Genomic DNA, 12,129 nt, shown 5'->3' with positions numbered 1-12,129 from the left:
TGGGAAAAATCATTTGTGCCAATTAGACCCGACTTTGTAAAGAGTTGTCCTGTCTGGGAGGCAGGTAAAAAACCAATTGCAAGAACAAGCGATCAATGAAAGTGACACATTACTTATGCCTCCAATTTTTCTTAGACAGTTAGCCCTCAATTAGCTCTCTGAGAAATAGAGAAAATAAGTGTACTTGCCTTGCTAATAGGCACATGGTCAGGACTGGACAATTTACACAGAGCATTTTCGTTCCAAGATGTAATGCACCGAGATAGTGGGATTAATGAGCTTCTGACTTGCAAATCTGGAAAAATTCAGTTCTTTTTTTATTCTTCTCCGTAATGGTAAAACAATAATGAAAAAGAACGAGGCCCTTTCCCCACTTTATCCTGGTCAAAAGAGTACTCGTCCTGGCCTGAGGTACCTTTTCTCCTATGAATTTATCATCTATATTCCCAGCTCAAATTCTACTGAAATGCACTGGGCCCAGGTCAGTAGTCGTTTATGGTTGGTATCTATTCTGATCAGCTGGGCATCCGTTCTGTTTGGTTAGTACCTGTGGTGCACACACCCTAAGGTGACCCGTACTCCGTGAGTCGTGTTCTCTACAGTCCCATCTCTTTCAACGAGGGCAGAACCCATGACCTGCTTCAGACCAATAGAATAGGTCAAAGGTGATGGGATGTCATACTGATGAGTCCTGATAACCGTGGAGAAACCAAGTTATGTTGTGAGAGGGCTTGTGGAGGCCACCGCAGCTGAAGAGAGGCCTTCCGACCAACAGTCAGCAAGTAAAGGGGGCCCTCGGTTAAGAAGCACAAACTTCCAGTTATAAAATAAGTCACAGGGATGTAAAGTACAGCATAGGGCATACAGTCGATGACTTCATAACTATGTGTGGTGACGGGTGGGTACCAGACTTACTGTGGTGATCACTTCGTAAGGTATATAAATGTTAAATCACTATGTTGTACACCTGAAATGAATATAATATTGCATGTGAACTACAATTAAAAATAAGTTTAAAAAGAAAAATCCACTGCCACACCCACACAGGAAAAAGGAAAGAAAATGAGGCTGCCAGTCCTATAATCTCAAGGAAATAAATTCTACAAACTACCTGAATGAGCTGGAAAGCAGATCCTCTCCTCGTTAAGGCTCCAAATGAGAATGCGATCTGGCTGATACCTTGACTGCAGCCCGTGAGACACTGTGAGCAGGGGACCCCGCTGAGCTGTGCCACGACCCCTGACCCACCAGAGCAGCGAATCCATGAACATGTTTTGTTTAAAGCCACGACATTTGTGGTCACTCGTTACACAGCAGTAGATGAATTCGGTGCACGCGCCATACCAATAAGTAAATCTCTGGTTATCACCCGGCAGCGAATCCATGAACATGTTTTGTTTAAAGCCACAACATTTGTGGTCACTCGTTTTGTTTAAAGCCACACAGCAGTAGATGAATTCGGTGCACGTGCCATACCAATAAGTAAATCTCAGGTTATCACCCATTTCATTCATTGCACAAGGAGCCACGTGCTGCTTTGTGATGCAAGATGTTACCTAGACCTTGCGTGGTAACTATAGCCTTAGGTAATTATGCCTTTTCTTCTTAACGGGGTTGTAAGTCCCAGGAAGGCAAGAACTCTGTTCTTCTACTTCTTAAAAGGCCCCATGGCACATCGAAGTACTTGGCACACAGTAGGTACACAGCCCTATGCAATTTGAGTTTTTGACCCTTCATTTGTCCAGCTAAACTAAATGGGTCTTAAAGACAGAGACATGCAGCAAAGGTTTTCTGAGCGCCTACTGTGTACCAGGGTGGACCCCAAGCACGCAGATAACAAGTCAGAAATCGTGCAGTCTGGGTGTTCACGGTTCAGCCCAATGGAAGAGACCTTGCAATCTCATCTTCTTACCACGCAGAATCAGGAGGCATCCTCAAATTCCTATAGTTCTTTGTCAGTCTGTCCCACGACGATTCCACAGAGCGGGTAGAGAAACTGAAGTTCTTCAGTGACTTGTTGTGACTTTTCAGTTTGCAAGTAGAAGAAGCATAAGGCCCCTGATAACACTCCATTTACCAGGGAGGAAGCTACGAGGATACGTGTGCACACTCTGCCCTTCTTCACAGCCCAGGGCAGGCAGCCCTTCAATTCTGTGACTCAAGTGGACAGAGCCATATTCAAGCAGACCAGAGAGCAACGCCATATTAGGCAGGAATTATGTTTTATTCATAGGTTTACAGAATATATCGAATTAAGAGGCATATCATTTGTTAACTCTATTTACCAAAAAGAGCTAAATATATATTCAGCCTTTAAATGCATTCATTGTAGCTTGCATACTGCAAAATTCACTTTCATATACATATAAACTATTCTTATTTTGCCTACGTTATGCATTGAAAATACATAAAAATGGTACCAAATGGCATATTGGCCTATTTTATCACAGGTCTTATACATTCCTGATAGTCAAAGGGGTTGAATGCAGTTTCCTACTAGAAAAAAGGTAGATTCTGATACAAGCAATGGAATGATGTAAAGCTAAGAGTGTCTCGGTTTACTTCTCAGTAGCTTTCCATGTCATTCTTATTTTAATGACCGTTCTAATTGGTTCTCTTCATTAATAATTGGGATGCTGTCAATTTGTGTAGTCGCGCCATCCTCTACTTGCAAAGGAAATCAATGATGACTTTTTCTTTCCTTCCAGTTTATTTCCGTTTTCCCCAAAGCGTTCCCTCCACAACCATCTGCCCTGCTTTTCTGCCCATCCCCTTTACATGTATCCCAAGTCTGGACCATCTCACTCACTGCGTCAACAACCAGATTACTGCATTCTATTCCAGGACGCTGTTTAACAGACTCTTTGGCCACTGCCCACAAAGCTGCAAGTGAGGGACAGATACCTCTGCAGAAGAATCAGGAGCTAGCTAAAAAGATTTTCTTTAGGTGGCATGCAAATAGACTCCCCTCCTGCCAACCTTCAACCACTCTTTCTTTATTCCCTGGTCAAAGAAATTTCCATCGTGAGTGTTCTTGGCAGCCAAACCTCCAGCATCCCACGCTGATTTCTTTCCTAAAATATATACAGCCTCTCACTCCGTGGGGAAGAAAAATGCGGCACTGCCATTTCCAGCACGCTCCCCAAAGGCTGAGTGTGGCCGGGAGCAATTCATCATAACTCGTGCATTCAAGTTTTTAGTGTTTCCCTCACAAAACTGTTCTTGTTTATCTTGTGGACATTGTGACAAGAACCAGATGCATCTCAACCTTAGCATCCTTTCCATAGCCATGTGAGGGGAGAAACGACCATGCCAGCTAGCAACCGTCTTCAGAAAAGAAAATTATCTGAAGCTTCCAAAAGGCTTTCAAGAGTGGGGCCTTGCATGTAATAGCAGTTCTATGGTGTTTAATTGTTAAATGGACCGGTTGATTGGATGGTGTCTATTCAGCACTATTTTCCTTCTAGCTATGCACATTCTGTTGCATTTTTTATTTTATCTTGAGGTGCTGCTATATTCAAAATCGTGATTACAAAGTCTGGAGGGCACGGCAGTGTCAAAGGAAGAAAATACAAAGCCTGCTATTCAGAAGGGAAGTTCTAGCTTTGACACTCACTACTGGATAATCTCGAAAAGGCAACTGACTTCTATTTTCTTTGTCTATTTCCTTCCCTCTGAAATTGGAATAATGTCGGCCCTCCGATAAACTGAAGAACTGTTTATGAACAAAAATGAGATGAACACAAATGTACGCTGAAAAAAAATACAACGCTTTGCTGAAATGCAAGGTGGTCTTATTACCCACTGCTGAAGAACACAGCACCATTTACGCCCAAGGTTTAATTTTAGTCTTCCTAAGAGATCTACCAATGACTCCATGGAGTTTGGGAACAAGTCCTCATTTAAGGCTGTGTGTCTTGGCCACACGGTTATGCGGAGGGACTGAGTCTGGGAGCCTAGCCACAGAGAGTATAAAGAAGAAATAAGCCGAGATGATCAACCCATAGGTGATGGGAAGAAAGACACAATCACAGCCCCCACTAAAGCTATCTCCACGGGGATGGTCCCCATGTCTCTCTGCTTTGGATTTTCATTGTTGTTTGTTTTTATCTTACACTATTACTGGAAGAAAGACTTCTTGCAGAAATTGTTTAAAACTTGAAGGACTCTTGGGATGGAGCAGTAAGATTCATGAAGCAAAGCTTCCATCTCCTCGTGCCAAAAACATCTACACTCCTTAAGTAAGTCGGCCAGAACAAATATCTCCTCCCTCAGCACAGGGACTCTGCAGAGTGCAGACTCTGGTCTGGTCTAAAAGTTTTTTAAAAGAAAAAGAAAAGAAATCCTGATGGCAGCTGAGTGGATGACCCACCCTCTCACACTCTGTTCCCCTCCCCCCATCACGCTTCAGATCTGTCTTTCATCCTGTCTCATCTGGACTCAGCACTTCCTCTTACTCCTGGCCCCGCACCTTATGCTGCCTGATTTTCCAGGTTCTAGGCAATGGTTGCCAGAGTGGTGAGTGCACGTGGTTAGCCCCAAACCTCACCCTCACAGCCGAAGCTGAGACATTGGTGCACCACTCCGCAGAGGCCGCCCTGTGAAGATGCCCCAGCCGCCTTCTCCATCTGAGTCGGGAACATCATTTCGACCCTGCACGACTGGTGGGCCTGTCTAAACGCCTCCTACGCTGTTTGCCGAGCGCCCGCCCTTCCACCCAGCCTTGTCTGAGGGGTTCCGTGTGCCAGAGAGAATAGCTTGCCCGTCTTGACAGCTGGAGGAATAGCAGAGCTGTCCCACTTGCGGCCTCCAATTCTGGGATCTGAGTCAGTTCAAATAAACCAGGAAAGCAAAAGAACGCAGAAGGAAGAGTGGTTTGTGCCTTAAAAAAGTAAAAACAAACCACTTTTCTCCTGTTTGCTCGGTGCTTCGTAGGAAAGTTTCAAACAACAACATTGCTATGCGCGGATGAGTTTGTCCATTGAAATCCCCGGAGCCCTTGGCCTGCAGTCCCAGAACGTACCCAAGAGCACTGTCGTGACACGGACGCATTGTTCTCTAAGTGCTGTGTGTTGCCTCCATCTGCACTGCTTACCGTCTGGAAACAACAAACGCATTCATATTTGTGGCAAAACATCTACCTACTCATCACTTGTCAAACAATCATTCAAAATAACAATACGGTACAATATGTTTGTGCTACTTTCATGGCTAGAAGAGAAGTTATTGGCTCGCTCTTGGACAGTCACCCCGAAAAGCATTCATATCATATTTTTTAAAGAGAGCCAGCTAACCGGGCAGAACATCCATCTAGAACCTTCCACAAAACCAGACCCCCCCACAAGCTTCTCGATGGTCCACACCAGAGAGGCTCATTTTGAAACCGGCCATCTGGTCCCCTGAGTGCAGACCTGGTCTGTGGGATTCAGAGTTTCGGTCCCTACTGATCAGCATGAGACCCCTCACCTTCACCCCGGCCTGTCTAGGATGAGCCTCCTGGCAGCACGTGGCCCAGTGGAAGCATGTGTGTTTCTCTGCTAAGGACTGAGAAAGGAAGGGGCCTGCCGTCTTGAGTTCCAGGTTCTGCAATTTAGTGCCACAGCAGATCTGGAAGCGCTGTGCTGGCAGTGCTGTGCTGGCAGCAGCCGTACCAGCGAATCAACGAAGCAGGACTGTTACGTGAATGGGGAGGTAGGCGGGTGGGCAGGCAGGTAGGTTGCTATTCAATTACTTGAAATATTAAGTTGCCCAGAGGGCAAAGACATGCATCAATCAAAGGGCTATCTCTAGGTTTCAAAGAACATCGAGACTTGTGTAAAGTCCTCTTTGACTCCACAAAATCTTACTTTAAAAGTTCTCATCAGACGGAAATACCTGTTCTATTGCTCTAAAGGATAGAATAAAAAGCACCATTCAGTCTTTGGCCTGTCTGCTGGTTACCTGCACACTCAAAGGATGGGTTCAGAGAAGCAGGTGAGTCATGGAGTGCATCAAACAAGCATCGTTGCTCCGACCTCCACAGGGGCCAGCTTTGAACCACAGAAGAGGGGAAAACTCGTTTGTCTCACTCCTGGGCCTACAGCCCGTGCTGGACCTAGACACGTGTCAGCAGAATACTGTCTCTATAGCAGAGGAAGCAATTTGTCAAACATTATTTTGTTGACACACCCATATCAAGCATCCATACGAGCCAATAAAATAGCCAAGGTTCTGCTAGTAAGGGGTGGGGGGCAGGGTGGTTCAGGAAATTGGGATGGCTCAAAATAGCATTGCTGAGTGTTATCAGATTTTTAAACTTATCATCAGCAAATCTTTTCAGCTGACTTTCGCTTTAAGAGTTCTTGCCAAAAAGATTGCTAAAATGGGATGAGAATGGCCCATAGTTCGGTCTTTTTAAAAAGTTTCATTATAAGAGTTGTCCTATCTTATCCTATTTTCTTTCCTCATTAAAAAAAAAAAAAAGCACATTACTTTCCTAGATAGCAAGAGTTAATACTGTACTCTTTTCTCAGGAATTACAAGCTTGAAGGTATCTTTTTAAGTGGGAGAATGGGCATGTCATGCAGTTAGCCAATAAACGCAATCCCTGATTAAAATGTGAGTTCTAAAAGTCTGAAAACTTCTAACTATTTCCCCAGTGCATTTTTAATGTCAGAGCTCTGAACCTGGCTTCTTTCAAATTTTTTCTTGGTCCTCTCTTCTGAGAGTTAGTGCTAAGTGTCTTTTAAACTCGCCCATCACGTCTTCACAAACTTAAGTCAACAACTATGTGTTCAAAAATCTTTGTTTTCCCTTTGAAACTGGATGCAAAAAAGAAATCTCTCCTGTCAGTGGAGACTGCTGTGAAGGAACGAGGTGCCTGTACATAAATCTCCTTAAATTTTTTGAACAGCTGCTTCTCTTTATCCCACTGGTATATCTGGGAGAACGTATAGTCACTCCCCAGGGCCAGGTAGTGATTCTCTTTAAAAGAAAAAGGTTGCAAGGTCATGGCCCCCCGGGATGGAAGAGCCTGGATCTCCACAAACTGCTTACTGTTCCACCTCATGACCCTGGAGTCCCCGATGAAGCGGGTGAGAGAAAGATAGAGGACATTCTGCATTCGGAAGCTCTTCACAGCCAGCACATCCTCCATGTTGGGGATGTCGCTGTGGGGAACAAACTTCTTGGAACTTTTATTCCACTGGAGGATGATGGGGACCTGGGAGCGGCTGGACAGGATCAGATGTGATTTCCCATCTATGTCCACAAACTCGGCGTCTGTGTCCCTGAACCACTCGTGCAGAGACTGGTACGAGTAGAAGCCTTTGCTGTTCCATTTATAAACCGTCGACAGACCTGCTTTCGAGCTGTCTGCGATGACAAAAAACACTTCGTCGTCGATCTGAAACAGCTCGATGTCGTTGGGCTTGGAAATGCGAGAGACTTCTATGTCTTGGAATTTGACAAACTTGGTCCAGCTCTCATCGTATTTGTAAATGTGAGAGCCACCAAAGAGCTGGGCCACCACCACGAAGACTTGGTCGTCGATGAGGATGGCCTTACAACCCACGATGGACTGACCTGTGCTCCAAAAGAAAGGAGAGGGAATTAGAGCAGCCACGGCTAACGATGCTCCTCCATGGTGAAACTGGGACCCCGGGAACTGCTGACGAGAAATGTAAAATGGGGCAGCCGCTATGGCAACCGGTGTGGTGGTTCCTTGAAAAATTAAGCAGAGAATTAGCATTTGATCCAGCAATTCCAATTCTGGCTCCTTGCCCAAAAGAATTGAAAGCAGGGTCTCAAAGAGATATTTGTACATCCGTGTTCACAGCAGCACTATTCACAATAGCCAAAAGGTGGAAGCCACCCCAGCATCCATGGATGGATGAATGAATAAACAAATGTGCTATGCACGCACATTGGCGTATTGTTCAGCCTTAAAAAAGAAGGAAATTCTGATATATGCTACAACATGGATGAATGTTGAGGACATTAGCTAGTCACAGATAAATACTGTATGACTCCACTTACATGAGGTACCTACGTAGTCAATTTATTAGGACAGAAAGTAGAAGGCGGCTGCCTGGGTCTGGGAGGAGGGGGAAATGGAGAGTTGCTGTTTAATGGGTATAGATTTTCAATTTTTCCCATAATTTAAAAAAATGCTAAACCTTTTTAATAAATTGTGCCTCCATAGAAATAGGTAAGCGCTAGTCACCCGGGCTTCTGCACCTTAAGAGACAGACGTACAATTCAGAAAATTCACTAACACGCCAAATGAACTTCAGGCTATTTAAAAAAAGTATTTCCCAACTCCATAGGGCGGGATGAGGCAATCAAATGGGGCTTCTTCTTTTGGGTGGGAGCGTAAAAAGGTAGGAGTCAGGTCTCAGAGGCATGAGGAAAAAACTTTCATAAGGGCTCTCAAAGACATCTGATGACCAGCGCCAAAGGAAACCAAGACAGAACAGTGTTGAACCTCGTGACTCTAAACCGGGTGGCCAGGGTTCCAAACGCAGCCCCACACCCAAAAAGCTTCCTGGCCCTGAGGTTAACTCAACTCTGTGTGCTCAGGCTCCTTGTCTATGAAATAAGTCTAAGGCTGCTGCCAGCACTAACCTCACAGGGCAACTGTAAAGACTAAATGAGAAATTTCATGGCTAGGGTTTTTAGTACTGAGTCCCCGTACACAGGAAGTAGTCGATAACTAGTAGTCATCATTATTAGATCACTGAAGCCATTGCCCTGATAATCAACAGACTTAGCCCCTTTACAGACTGCCCACTTCATAAATCCCATAGAAGAAGCAATGATTTGAATGATCTAGCTCAGGCAGCACAAAACGAGAACTCTGCAGGAAAAGGGGAACGTTTTCAGTAGTGACTCCCCCAAAGGTCAGGATCACCTCCTACCATCCCCTCCCACTTGATTTCAGATCCCCAGACCCTCCCCCAACTTCGCCATTCCAGCCAGCAAGAAATAGTACCACCCACATCTCGAAAAGTGTTGACCCCTCCATCAGGATCATTCAATGAAAAGTTATTTCTTTCTTCTAATTTTCCAGGCAATTTGGACCAAAGCGCATTTGGTCTGTAAATGACAAGGCTAACGACCCCATTTCTGTCCTTGGTAATGACTCTGGGGGCAGCGATAGGTGGTTCTCGGGGTGGTCTTGACTCTTCTCTTTCACTGATCTGGCCCTCTTGCAATAACCTGGTCCCTTTCCTTTGTTTAAAACTAATTATTACATTTTTTTTTTCTAAATCTACAAGTTTTAAATGTTCACCAAAGCAAATATTTAAAATAATAATAGGCAGCACTTGTAAAGTGTGTACTATGACCAGACACTATACTGAACGCTCTGCATGTATTTTCACTCATTTAATCCTTATGACAAGCAGACGAGGCGTGGATTATTATGATCATGGTCCGCATCTTATAAAGGGTAAAACTGAGGCACAGAGAAAGTAACTCGTGCACGTCTCATAGCTAGTATGCGGTGGAGCCTGGGGTCCCAGTCCAGGTAGTCTTGCTCCAAGCTACTGTCCACCACCAATGTACCAAAAAGCACAAAGAAGAAAATCAAAATCGTTTATACCGCAAATGCTGAAATGATACTATCTCGACATATTTCTGTAGTTGTCCATTTATGCTCTTATTCGAACACACTTGTTAAAAATAAATTTGAGATTATAATGTACACAGGCTTTTTATCACCTACTTGTTTACGCTTGACTACCATGTCGTGAACACTTTCCACGTTGCTTTATCTTCTATAACTAGCTTTTTTTAATACCACACAGTGTTTCACTGCGTGGCTGCACCGCAGTTTATTTAACTAATCCCCTATTGTTGGACACTGCGGTTATTTCCAGCTTTTCATTATTGTAAGTAGCATGCTTCCTCGTAGAGAAATCTTTTTTTGAAAACCATCTGGCAGCGTTCTTAAATGTTTGCTGACTCAAACACTACACACATTTTTAAGGCTTCTGGGTTTAAACCAGCAAACTGCTCTTCGAAAGCTGCACTGACTCCCACCCTGTCAACACAAGCTGAGAGTACATGCTCCTGGTCCCCCTCTTGAACTACCTGGTCACGGAGGTCCTTGCTGCCCAGAGTGTCCTACAGGTCTGCCTGTCTCAGCTGAGGGGCCGTGAGAGACGGAAAGAACACCTTTCTGGAGATGCTCCATAACACTTCTGTCCAGGTAATCACTGCGAGCCTATGGAGTTGTCTGTAGCAGCAGAGGTCATGTGTGTGTGTGTGTGTGTGTGCACGCGCGCGTGTGCATGTGTGTTTTCATATAGAAAATTGATTAGAGGCTGGACCATAGTTTGTTTACAGAAATCAAAAGGAAAACAAAATAAGCTAAAACAAGGTGAGCTAAGAAAATACATGGAAAGAAAAGGGTGTGAGGAGTAGAGCCTTGGGGTGAACATGACCATGGGTTTCTCTCCCCCTCTAGAAGATGATGGAGAGTTGCAGTTGTCCCTTTGGCACTATGCCCGCTGAGGTCACAAGGGAGAAGCAGGTGCCACTCCCATTCCTTGCAAGCCCAGTCTCGCAGGGTAAAGATTGAGAAAACCTGTGCCTTGCCGACTCTGGGATCGCCCTGTGATCAAACCAGGTGACAGATGAGGCATGCACAGCCCCCTGAGGGGAGAATGGCCCACGTTTACCTAGGTCTTGTTCAAGGCCAGCGGTTCCGTGCTGTTCCCTCACGTATGCATCTGTCATCTGCCCTGCGCCTGCATGATGCAGCTCTGTCCTTCAGGCGCTGCCAAAGTCCAGCTGGCTGTGCTCCCTCCGTCACCAAGCGGTCCTCCTAATTCTGGCCCCGCCCTCTCCCCTCCCCGCATAGGCCCTTCTCCACTGCTCCCTGCCATTCCCTACGCTTACGAACACTGTGGAGAGATTTTAATTGAAATCGACGAGTTAGGGTCTGTGGGGGAGGGATACCTGCTCCTATTTTTTTTTCACTATAAAGTGGAGATAATAATATACATGTTATGAGGCTGTTATGTGGTTTACAAGAGAAAAGGCATATACATCACTGAGTACATAAGTGTTAGTTGCCTTCTTTTGAGTGAAGAATTGTAGTTCAATGAATGTGATTTGTGTTTAATGGAAATTCATGTACTAAGGGAGCACAGAAGACAAATACTTCATGCCAATCAGGTCATCAAGGAATGCTTCCTGTAAGAGGCTGCATTTGAGCCTGGAGACCCAGGTGAAGGGAGAAATATAAGAAAGCGAGGTGATCGAATTGTAAAATGTGATCAGAAATCAGCAACAGGTGACAGAAAAAGGGGGACAGATATTAGGCAGGTATGTTGGGCCCCCGCTATATGGATTTGCATGATATGTGGAATTCATGAATTAAGGTTAAAAGATCTGAAGCTAGTAGCGTCCTCTAGTGGTGGTAGCCAGGAATGGTAACCAAATGTCTATTTTTATCCCCAATCGATACCCAACATTCCTTGAGGATTTACTACATGCCAGGCACTGTGCTATGCGTTATACACATCACCCCTGGGCCCATGGGCCCAATACGATGATGGCCCCATGTTACAGATGAGAGGCACTCATGGAAGTTAAATCGTCTATCAAAAACTAATGTGATGTCGGAGTTCATTTCTTGGGCTTGGCTGTAAAGAGTATCCTGTGGGCTGCACATCCGACTGCTCACCTCTCATTAGATTCAGACTTTGAGACCGAGGGGCCTAAGATTCCCTGGAAACTAGCATGGTCCACACCTGGCTCTGGCCATACCCACTCTGACCTCGCTGACCACTTCCCACCTGTGGCCTCGGCCAGGTCCAGGCCAACAGCACCTGCCGGAATTCTTGCAGCCACCTCTGAACTAGTAGCTCTGCTTCTGCCTCTGTTCCTCCTCCTGCACAGGCAGCTGGACACAATCCAGCACACCCTGGGCCCGGCACTGCCTCTTCCTGTGCAGCCCTGTGCCCTCTGTGCCAAACCCCTTAAGGCGTTACAGAGCCCTCGGAGTAAAAGCCCAGGTCCTTTGTAGGACCTCCGAGGCCCCGCGATCAGCCCTTCTTTCCTCTCTGACTTTGTCTCCTGTAATTCTCACCTGGATCGTTTTGCCCCTGGACTATCCAAACAGGAAAAGATATCTCCTGC

General features: G+C 45.3%; 1 protein-coding gene across 1 annotated transcript in view; it reads right to left on the bottom strand.

The window, feature by feature from the left end:
- Positions 1-2,205: 2,205 nt before the first annotated feature.
- The window catches only part of LGI2 (leucine rich repeat LGI family member 2), a 58,172-nt gene continuing 48,248 nt past the window's right edge, over positions 2,206-12,129 (bottom strand). Inside the window, exon 9 of the mRNA XM_015594840.1 lies at positions 2,206-7,563. Coding sequence (XP_015450326.1) covers positions 6,746-7,563 — 818 coding nt within the window. The 3' untranslated portion in view covers positions 2,206-6,745. The remainder of the gene's footprint in view (positions 7,564-12,129) is intronic.

The sequence above is a fragment of the Pteropus alecto genome, unplaced genomic scaffold (genome assembly GCF_000325575.1).
Source record: "Pteropus alecto unplaced genomic scaffold, ASM32557v1 scaffold5, whole genome shotgun sequence".
Taxonomy (NCBI): Eukaryota; Metazoa; Chordata; class Mammalia; order Chiroptera; family Pteropodidae; genus Pteropus; species Pteropus alecto.
Note: the sequence above shows the minus strand (reverse complement) of the source record. Positions and strands in the feature narration are given on the sequence as shown.